The sequence below is a fragment of the Pteropus vampyrus genome, unplaced genomic scaffold (assembly GCF_000151845.1).
Source record: "Pteropus vampyrus isolate Shadow unplaced genomic scaffold, Pvam_2.0 Scaffold68, whole genome shotgun sequence".
Classification (NCBI taxonomy): Eukaryota; Metazoa; Chordata; class Mammalia; order Chiroptera; family Pteropodidae; genus Pteropus; species Pteropus vampyrus.
Window position 1 is genome coordinate 1 of NW_011888849.1, and position 11,561 is coordinate 11,561.

At 38.3% G+C, this 11,561-nt stretch overlaps 1 protein-coding gene across 1 annotated transcript in view; it reads right to left on the reverse strand.

Annotated features, from left to right (window-relative positions):
- Positions 1-3,659: 3,659 nt before the first annotated feature.
- Positions 3,660-11,561, reverse strand: part of LOC105293129 (cytochrome P450 2C18-like) — an 11,353-nt gene continuing 3,451 nt past the window's right edge. Inside the window, exons 3-4 of the mRNA XM_011361632.2 lie at positions 5,053-5,213; positions 3,660-3,850 (exon numbers count right to left, since the gene is read on the reverse strand). Of these exons, the coding sequence (XP_011359934.2) occupies positions 3,662-3,850; positions 5,053-5,213 (350 nt within the window). The 3' untranslated portion in view covers positions 3,660-3,661. The remainder of the gene's footprint in view (positions 3,851-5,052; positions 5,214-11,561) is intronic.

The window sequence follows — 11,561 nt, forward strand, 5'->3', positions numbered from 1 at the left end:
GAGTTGAGATAATTGGGTGTTCTGTTGACTTCTTGAATTCCAAGCTCCAGTTCATTCCTTAGATTTGGGAAATTCTCATCAACTATTTGTCTGAACATGATTTCTAATCCCTGCTCCTTTTCCTCCCCTTCGAAAATGCTCATTATTTTTACATTTCCTCTCCTGATGGTCTCAGCTAGTTCTTGTATTTCTCTTTCATTATTTTTCATTCTTTGGTTTCTCTCTTCTTCCTTCTGATTTATTTCTAGGTTTCTGTCTTCGATAGCACTGATCCTTTCCTCCATTTGGTGGACTCTATTTCTCAAGCTTGCTATTTCATTTTTCATCTCTTGCAGTGTGTTCTTTATCTCCAGAAGATCTATCCTGTTCTTTTCAAGGGTTTCAATCTTCTTGATCTGCTTATCTAGTTGTTTTTTTCAATTCCTGAAATTGTTGATATGCCTTGTTTTGGAACTCACTGAGTTTTTTCAGAAGTCCCATCCTGAAATTTCTGTCATTTAAATTACATATTTTTATGTCTTTAAGCTTTTTTTGTGGAGATTTTTCTCTTTCTTTCTGAGGTTCTTTGTTACCTTGGATGTTTATGGTGATTAATGGACTATTTCTCTACCTGGGCATTAATGGAAGTGTATTCTGCTTTTTTCCCAGAAAGATTTATTATATAAAAGTCTCTCTTTAGCCCGTTGCAAAGAAAACATTCTTCTTTTGGTTTACAGTAGGTGGTGTCTAAGCCTCTTTGATCCCGGCTTTGTATAAAGTCTTAATAACACCTTTTTTTTTCCTTATAGATATTCAATCATGCTTGCTACCCTCGCTCTCAATCCCTATCAGTGTTAGTGACAGATTCAGTAGCGTTCGTTCAGATTCCCCTTGGACTCTGTGGTGTCCGAACTTGGAAGGTATGTGGGTAGGGGCCCCCTTGGTCAGGGGATGGGGTCTGCAGCACAGCCTTGCCTTTTGCAACCACAGCCGATAATAAGCAACTGGTGTTTCTCTGACATCCTCACATCTCTGCAATCCCCACTTCTCTGCTTTTTGCCCTGATGCCTGGACACTGCCAATGGCCTCGTGGTGCTCACGGCTCTCCCAGGCAGGGCTCTTCAGGGAACGAGCCACACCTTCTCCCCTTCTCCTCCTCCTGCAGGGAGCTCCAGCTGCAAGAGGAAGCTTCTTTGCTACTCCCAGTATACTGGCCATCTTCCGGAGTTCTGATCTGTAGTAGCTCTTATTCGCAAGTCCCATGCTCACATGTGCTGGTATGCAGTTTGGATGTTTTTTGTTGAGGTTTAGATGTTCAGTTATTGTTGTTTCAAGGGGCGAGATCTGGGGACATCTCTCACTCCAAATGTATCTGATGTCACGCCCACATTTTTTTCTTCTTAAAGAATTCCCTCCAACATTTCCTGTGTTGGACAAGCTTGGTGTTGATAAATTCCTTTAGCTCATTTTTGTCTGGGAAGCTCTTTACCTGTTTTTCAATTGTAAATGATAGCTTTGCTGGTTAAAGTTTTCTTGGTTGTAGATCCTGGGTTTTCATCACATTGACCTTTTGTGCCAAGCCCTTCTGTCTTGAATTGTTTCTTTTGAGAAATCAGCTGCCAATCTTATGGGTGTTCCCCTGTAGGTAACTGATTTTCTCTTACTGCTTTTAAGATTCTCTCTTGGTATTTAACCTTTGGCATTTTAATTCCGATGTGTCTTGGTGTGGCACTCTGAGTTCACATTTTTTGGGACACTCTGAGCTTCCTGGGATTGTATGTTTATTTCCTTCATCTGGTTACAAATTTTTTCCTTCATTATTTCTTCAAATAGCTCTTCAACTTCTTGTTTTTCTTCAAGTAACACTATGACACAAATATTTTTACATTTAAGTGTGTCCCATAGGCTCCTTAAATGATTATTATAGCCTTGGCTTCTTTTTGCTTCTCATTCTGATTGAGTGTCCTTGGCTTTCCCATCTTCTATGTCACTGCTTCGGTCCTCTTATTAATCCACTGTGTTTGCTCCACCTAATATACTCCTCATCTCAGAACATGTGTTCTTCATTTCTTACTGGTTCCCTTTTATATTTTCCATTTCCATTTTCATATTTTTTATCTTTTTTTAAAGTTCTCTCGCTGAATTCATCTACACTTCCCCTAAGTTCATGGAGCATCTTATAACCAGTGTTTGGAACTCAGCATCTCTTAGATTGTTTGACTCCATTATTCCCGGATTTCTGTTCTGTGACCTCATATGGATTCTGCTTCTTTGTCTTCCCATTTTGGCTGCATTTCTGTGTCTGTTTCTATGTACTAAGAAAGCTCCTAAGTGTCCCGGTCTTATTAGCATGGCTTTGTGTAGTAAGTGTCCAGTGGCACAGTCCTGAGAAGGGTTCCGCTGCAGGCCAATTAGCCTCAACCCGTGCCCCTATGGGGCTACCTCTTAAGATTCAGCAAGCAATCCACAGATGCTGTGCTTATAGTTGCCTCAAAAAACCATGCTGCCACCCAGGTGAGTGAAGACTCTGCTCAGCAAGTAGTCCAAGATTCCCTGAGGACACAACTGGCTGTGAGTTGAGTGAAACCACGTGTTGTAGGTGGTGGAGTTTCAGGTAATCCTCTGGGCGAAGCAATCTCTGTAAATCTGGTTTGATGACCTCTCAACTATGGTGGTGCTGAGTTCTCAGACTTGGAAGGAGTGAGTGCTAAACAGAGGAATAATGGAAACTACTAGCACTTCTGTCTGGGAGAGATCCTGGCCTCTGGCCCTCAACCCAACAACTCAGTATCCCCGTTCAAGCCCCTGGTGCCCCCCGTGGTACCGACCTGGTGCTCGTGCTGAGAGAGAGCATGTCCATCACCATAAAAGTCCGCTCGTGAACACAGCCCCTTTAAGAGGTGTCTGTAGCTGCTGGCTGCCGCTGCTGTAGCCTCTGTGCCACTCAGCCACTTGGGGCCAGCAGCCACATGACTTCGACCCCTCCTACCTTCTATGCTTGCAGGTTGATTATTTGTCTCCCTAGTTGTAGTGCTTCTGTTTTTACGATCCCAGGCGATTTTCCTTGCTACTTGATACTTGCTCCATGTTTCTGTCACAACTTTTATTGAGTCACAAGAGAAATAAAAAGCCTCTATCAAATATACCATTTTTTCCCAGCAAAGCTTCTATCGTTTATTGACCTGTTCTTTCCTACAACAACCCATGCACCTCTACAAACCTCATTCACCTATCTGAAAATTCCACCCCTGTCCATCACTGCAAATATGCTAAGGTTCATTTCCAGAAACTGGACATGCAGGAAGCCCAGCTAGGTTAAGCCATTCTTTGCCATTCTCCTACACATTGTGTGCAATGGCCATGTCCTTCCTTACATTGCAGCATTCTATTTTGCATTTTCTAACTCTTTGTAATTATTTCCATTTCAACTACAGTGTCATTCTCTCTCTCCTCAGGTAGATTATTAGTTACCTAAAGAACAAGATTAACGTATTCCATTTATTTAACAATTTTATTTTAAATTAACAATTTAATAGCTTCTATAACAGTGTAGATTCATGCACACAGCTGGTCTTTAAAATACTTGTCAGAATTTCTTGCCTTATCACAGAAATATAGCAGGTAAATGCAGAAATAGTCAATGAGCTACAAAATTCACAAGCGTCAAGTAACTGAGCTCTTGTTAACGTTTTACCTGCTCCATTTTGATGAGGAAACAATCGATAAAGTCCCGAGGATTGTTAATGTCCAAGGTTGCTTGATGTTCTCTCGTTTGCTCCATAATATAAGTTTTAAAATAAACATTATTTTCCCAGATTTTCCTATGCTTTCCCAGAAAATAATAAAGAAGAATAGGGAATGCATTGCAGAGCTAGAAGAGAAAATGATATTGTATTAGGTAAAAAAAAAAATACTTAATGAAGACACATACCATATGCCAAACCCTGATGAGAAACTTTACTGTAAATGTTAATCAATATTAATAAATAATAGTCTCTGTCTTGAGTGGAATTTTCATTTTACAAGCACATACTTTCTACACTGAAAAGTATATTTGATGAAGAAAATTCTGACCAGGGGAGCCCAGATGATAATCATGTCCTATTCTCAGACATTATGTTTATAGTAGAAAACCAACTTTTTACTAATTCTTTCATTTTTACATCAGTTCTTTCCTATTATCTTGAAATATGGACTGGCACAGAATACTATATTCGCATTTTGTAGGAGACAGCAGAGGTGAAGGAATTTGGGCCACTTGATATAGAGCACGAAGGTAACCTTCCTTTTTCTAGTAATGTCTAGTAGCCTAGACATTGAATGAGTTTTGCAGAATTGGGTGGGTCCTGAAGACACCATGAAACATAACTCAACATTTTATATGTAAAGCAACTGGGCACCAGAGCAGGTAAGTGACTTCTCTAAGATCACATCATTACCTTTTAGGCAGAGTACAGAACATGTCAGCTCAACACAGCCAAAATCGTGATTTTTGTTTACGGTTTGTACACTGCAGTAACCGATCATTTTGTCATCCTCAGAATATTCACCTTGTCAGCTAGGATGCCACCTGAATCATCTAACACTCCTACCCTAGTTAGTGTTCCCTAGGAGCATCTGTGGTCCCACATAGTCTCCCTTCTTGAAGGAGATATTCTCTTCCTTCCTACATTCTTGTAGTACTGCCAACTAATGTGCCAAAGAAGTCTCTAAGTGTTGACTGGATGACAAGTTTTGTGAGTAATGAAGCCTTTCCAGAAGAATCCAGAAGTCCATTAGTGCTCTAGGCATACTTTTGTTAAGTTACTAAAGAACTTTACAGGAAATGGAGCTTTAGAATTTAGTGGAAAAACGACTGGACAAGGTCCATGAGATTGAATTCTTGGCATGTCTTTTCTAGCCTATCGTTAAGAAATCAGCCATCTTTCCCAGATGAGCACTTCGTGGTGCTCAGCTCTGGGAAGGAATGTGTTGCTCACACGTTCACTTCACAGCTCAGTGCACACAGTGCTTTAAATTTGATGAAGAAAAAGACATAAAGTATTTCTCAGGAAGAAATGATTTTGGCCTCACCTGTAACCATGGAGAGCCCAGAATATTTGTCATTTCATTCAGTCTTTCCATTAAGTTTAGAAAAGTCTGGTCTTTATAATCAAAACGTTTCTGGAAAATAATGGAGCAGATCACATTGCAGGGAGCACAACTCAGGATAAAGGCGGGATCACAGGGTGATGCTAAAGGATCAGAAACAATTTTAAAACACCATGAAAATGTATACATTTCTTTATGAAATAATAAGTAAAAGTAATTTTAGAAACTCTAAAGCAAATCTTTTCTAAAAATTCCCTCAACATCAAAGTATCCAACATACATAAAATCAACAAATCACTTATAACTTAACTGGAGCTGGTATTTGAACCACACTAGTTAAATAATGACTTTCTAAAAAATATATATTCAATTCATATCCAATACCATTATTTGTACTCTTTCCACCCAAGGTGTCTGTTAATTTGGAGGGGAAAAAAAGAAGAGAACATTTAAAGAGGACATTTTTTACAACCTTTCATAATGAAAGTTATCAGTGCTGAATATTATCGGTCTGCAAAGCCTGTAGAAAATTAAGTGCTAATATAGAGATGGGATAGTTAGGGACATCAAAATGTGTTCTGTATAATAAATACTTGGAAGAATCATGGGTAAAAGCAGCAGATGGGAAGTTAAAAACACAGAGATTTTGGGTGAATTCATATATTTAAAGGAATAAGTGTAAAAAGGCAGGAATTACCCATGTAGCATGACTAGTAAAACTAATACAAGTGAATAATTATTATGAGATCAATTTTTTCTCTGAAGTAAAAATAAAATGAGAAAATTTATTTCAAACATCAATCCCAGGGTATTCACACAAAAGGTAAATTGGTAAATGCAATTCTTTTATTTTTTCATTTCAATGTTTTACAAAGTCTCCCTCCTTTGGAAGTAAATGTCCATCATTTCCAATCATCAGCAAAAAATAATTTATTTGGGAAAAGCTGCCCTATGTGGACTTCTGGTATATTGTTCTGTATAGCCATCAATAGAATAATATAATTTAATGAATACATTTTTTCCATCATTTAAATCAAGTGTATCATATTTTTTGTAAAGAAATTACAGTAAAGTTTTCTTTTTTGTAAAGAATCATAAATAAAAGTTTTGCCTTCAAATGATCAATGAATGATCATTATATGCAAAGAGATTCAAACTTCCCATCTGTAGATATAATTAGGATGACTTGAATTAAAAGTGTTGTGCAAAATGACACTGGGAAGATGGTAGAATAAGAAATCCTAGCCCCTTTATCCACCACAGAAACACTGATTTAGCAATGATTAGACTAAAATTCCTTTACGAGATTTCCAGATTCCAGTTAAAAAGTTGCAGTGGCACAGTAGAGCAAAGAACTGAGGATAGCCACATTAAAACTGGTAACAAGCAATTTCACTTTATCTCCTCAAATCTGGCATAACTCAATTGTGGAAGAGAATGCCTCCAGTTGTGAGAAGGAGGAAGCATGCCGCCAATGTACCAGCTTTTCTGTGGGCTGCCTGAAGGATTGGTGTCTGTCTTATATCACTTGAAGTACTGAAAAAACTGGCAGAGTCTAGATGTCTGAGACCAATGAGAATAAAAGAGAGGAGAGTAGTTTCTTGCTGAGGCCAGCATGACTTGGCACAATCTAGAGAACGTGCACAATTTGAGAAGGCTCTTTTTTTAAGGAGAAAGCAAAGAATTGGAGCGCACGCGTGGTGTTGTGGCTTTTTGGAGTGCTACCTAAGAGACTGGAATCTCTCTCACCTGACTCAGGGCCCAGAGGGGGAGCCTACTAACTTTGGAGAAAAAGGACAGTTGGGTAGCTTGCTTATGTTGAGCCAAAGAACTTTCAGTGTCGCAAAGAGACAACAAAGGGAGCAAGAGATTACTAGCTCCTGAAAAAGAAGTTGGCAAGCTTCTCTAGTTGCCATACTGTACACACAGGACCAGAGAAGTTGATAAAAAAAAAGGGGGGGAGGGGAGAGTGGGGTGTTAGAGTCTTTAGCCCAGATGACTGGTGAGGGTTTTGCCCTGTACAAAGCCAGTCCATAAAGACTGGAAGAGGTGTGTATTTGTTCAAATTCATGGATCCCAAAACAAAGTTAGGGAACACACAAAGCACAAGGAAACATGATTCAAACAAAAGTACAAAACAAATATCCAGACAATGATCCTAAAGAAACCACTTGCCCAAAGATATAATTTAAAAGTGATAACGATGCTCCACAAGATCATGAAAATGATACATAAAGAAAATAAAAATGTCAACAAAGAAACAGAACATATAAAAAAATAACCAGAGAGCTAAAATTTGAGGGACTGAAGAAGACAATAACAAACCTAAAAATTGCTAGATAGCTTCAATGGTAGACTTGAAGAAAAACAGAAGAAAAATCAGCAAACTCAAAGAAAGATCATTATATTATTTGATTAGAAGAACTAAAGGAAAAGAATGAAAAAAGTGAGATAATCCTAAGGGACTTATGGAACACCCATAAGTGGTACGTCGTATGTATTATAGGGGAACAGAGAAAGGGGCAGAAAGCATACTTCAAGAAATGAAGGCAGAAAATTTCTCTTCTCTATAAGGAAAATTAACATCTAGCCTCAAGAAGGCCAAAGCACTCCAACAAAGATGAACAAAAGAAATTTACACTGAGCTACATTACAATTAAATTGTCAACAGGTGGGAGAGAAAAAATTGGCATACACGATAGATTCTTTGTTCATCCTTCTTGCGACCAAATAAAAGTTGCGACAAAAACATGGAGTAAACTGCAAGAAAAGTTGCCCAGGACTAGACGAGCAAGCCCTACCACTAGGGAGAGAAATAAGAAATCATCCTGCAACAAGAGGAAATAGGACGAGGCGAAGACACTAGGCTGCTGGGTGTCCGCCATAGCAGCAGCAGCTGGCAGCTGCAGACACCTCTTAAAGGGACCGTGTCCATGAGTGAACATTTGCGGGAATGGACCTGCTCGCTGTGACACCAGCACCAGGTCAGCTGTGCAGGGGGCACCAGCGACTTACAGGAGGAAATCAAGTTGTCAGATTGAGGGACAGAAGCTGGATCTCTCCTGGACAGAACTGCTGGCAGTATCCATTGTTCCTCTATTGAGCTCTCTCCTCTTCTCAATGTGTATGCAGCACCGCCATAGCTGAGACATCATCAAACTGGATAAGAGAGTGTGGTCATCCCAGAGGGTTCCCTGACACTCCAGGTCCCCCAAATTGTGGTCCTACCCAAGCCACAGCCAGGTGTACCCTTGGTGAGTCTGGTGCTCCTTGCTGAGTAGAACCAAGGCTCACAATAGTGGCTGCTGGCCTCGGATTAGGCGTGATTTCTTGAGGCAGCTATAAGCACAATGTCTGTAGATTGCTTGCTAAATCTTAACAGGTCGCTCCATAGGAGTACAGGCTGGGGCTAAACTTGGCCTACAGCTGAACCCCTCTTAAGTCTATGCCACTAGACACTTACTACACAAAACCATGCTAATACAACCGAGCCACTTAGGAGCTTTGCTTATTACATAGAAACGGACACAAAAAAGCAGCTAAAATGCAAGGACAAAGAAGTAGAAGATAGATCAGAGATCCATGAGTAAAGGAGTCAAGCAATCTAAGAGATGCAGAGTTCCAAACACTGGTTATAAACATGCTCTATGAACTTAGGGGAAGTGTCGAGAACTTTAACAAACAGATAAAAAACATGAAAATGGAAATGGAAAATATAAAAGAGAACAAGTCAGAAATGAAGAACACATGATCTGAGATGAAGAGTATATTAGGTGGAATAAACAGAGTGAATACATAAGAGCATCAAACCACCGATATAGAATATGGGGAAGCCAAAGACACTCAATCAGAATGAGAAACAAAAAGAAGCCAAGACTGTAATAATAACTCAAGGAGCCTATGGGACATAATTCAATGTAAAAATATCTTTGTCTTTGTGTTACTTGAAGGTTAACAAGAAGTTGAAGAGCTATTTGAAGAAATAATGATGGAAAACATTTCTAACCTGATGAAGAAAATAAAAATACAATCCCAGGAAGCTGAGAAAGTCCCCCCAAATGTGAACCCAACAAGGGCCACACCAAGACGCACCAGAATTAAAATGCCAAAGGTTAAATACCAAGAGAGAATTTTAAAAGCGGTAAGAGAAAAGCAGTTCGTTACCTACAGGGGAACATCCATTCTTCTGATTTCTCAAAAGAAACAATACAGGACAGAAGAGCTAGGCACAAAATATTTGATGTGATGAAATCCTAGGATCCACAACCAACTATACTTTATCCAGCAAATCTATCATTTACAATTGAAGGACAGATAAGGAGCTCCCCAGACAAAAATGATCTAAAGGAATTTATCATCATTAAGACAGTATTACAGGAAATGTTGGAGGGTCTTCCTTAAGGAGAAAAAACATGTATAAAAAACACAAATAAAGAATGGTAATAATACATTCCTATCAACAAGTACCTCAAATAGAAAAGACTTTAGAGCTCCAACCAAAAGATAGAGTGACCAAATAAATAAGAAAACAAGACTCCTACATATGGTGCCTACGAGAGGCTCATGTCAGATTAAAACACACACACAGATTAAAAGAAAGGGGCTGGAAAAAGATATTGCCTTAATGGACCTAGAGGATATTGTGCTGAATGAAATGGGTTGGATAAATACAAATATCGCATGATTTTATGTACATGTGGAATCTAAAGAACAAAACAAACAACAACAACAACAACAACAAAGCAGTAATAAACTGGTGGATACAAAGAATATTTTAAGGGCAACTAGATGGGAAGGGGGCTGGGAGGACAGGAAAAAATGCAAAGGGATTAAGAGTTACAAATGGATAGTTGCAGAATAGACATGGAGATGTAGAATATAGCATGGGAAAGATGATGTTGTAATAAATACGTAAGGGGTAAGATGGGTATCAGATTTAGTCGGGTGATCACTTTGTGAGTTATGTGGATCTCTGGGAAAAAAAAACCTCATTGAATTATACAATGTAAATGTGAGCAACTTTTGTCTATTATATTTCAATAAAGCCAGAGGAAAAAATTATAAAAGGCAAAGGCAAAGAGAGAATTTGAAGAGCAGTGAGACAAGAGTGACTTGTCACATACAACAGAACCACCATAAGACTATGAACAGATTTCTCAGCAGAAACCTTGAAGGCCAGAAAGAAATGGGATCATATATTCAAAGTACAGAAAGACAAAAGCTGCCCACCAAGATCACTGTTTTCAGCAAAACAATCTTCAAAATACAGGACAAATATTGCCCAGATAAACAAAAGCTGAGGGAATTCATCACCACAAGACATTCTAAGACGATTCCTTAAAGATGAAACAATGGGACCCTGAACAGCAACACAACACCATACCAAAGTATAAAGCTTGCCAAGATAGGTAATATAGAGACAAACACAGAATACTGTAATAAAATAAAGGTGGTAATAAACCATTATTAATTTTAGTATAGAAGTGAAAAGACAGAATTGACAAACCTTTACATAGACTAAGAAAAACAAGAAGACGCAAATAAAATCAGAAATCAAAGAGAAGACATTGTAATTGATACCACAGAAATAAAACAAACAAACAAAAACATTAGAAATACTATGAACAATTACACCCCAACAAATTTGATAACTTAAAAGAAATGTGAAAATTCCTAGAAACATACAATGTACAGGACTGAATCATCAAGAAATAGAAAATCTGAAAGATCAGGAGGAATAAGGTACTTGAGTCAGATATTCAAAAACCTCTCCCTCCCCAAAAAACAACAAAAAGCCCAGAAGCAATGGTTTCGCTGGTGAATTTGACCAAATATTTAAGGACTGGTAAATATTGCCAAACCTTCACAAACCTTTTCAAACATATGCAAATGAGTAAGTACGATGTTCCACATTAACAGAATAAAAAAATAAAAATAATATAATCATTCTAATAGATGCAGAAAAAGAACCTGACAAAATTCAACATTCTTTCATGATAAATGCACTTCTATATTCCTTTACTCAACATAATAAGAGCCATATATGTCAAGCCCACAGCTAACATCATGCTCAAAGGAAGATTTTCCCCTAAGATCAGAAACAACAAGAAAGTGTCCACTCGCACACTCTTGTTCAACATAGTACTGGAGCCCTAACCAGAACAATCCATCTAGAAAGCCCTAAAGACTCCACTAAAAGCTGTTAGAACTAATCGATGAACTCACTAATGTTGAAGGATATCAAATCAACATGCAAAAAGCAATCGCGTTTGTATACACTAAAAAGGAACTCTCTGAAAAAGAAATAAAGAAAACAATTCCATTTTAAATAACAAAATAAATAGAATATTTAGGAGTAAATTCAACTAAGAAGGTGAAAAATCCGTACACTCATCTCTCAGAACGCACTGATGAAAGTAATCACAGAAAGAACAAATGAATGCAAAAATATCCCATGTTCACGGACGAAAAAAAGTAAGATTGTAAAATGT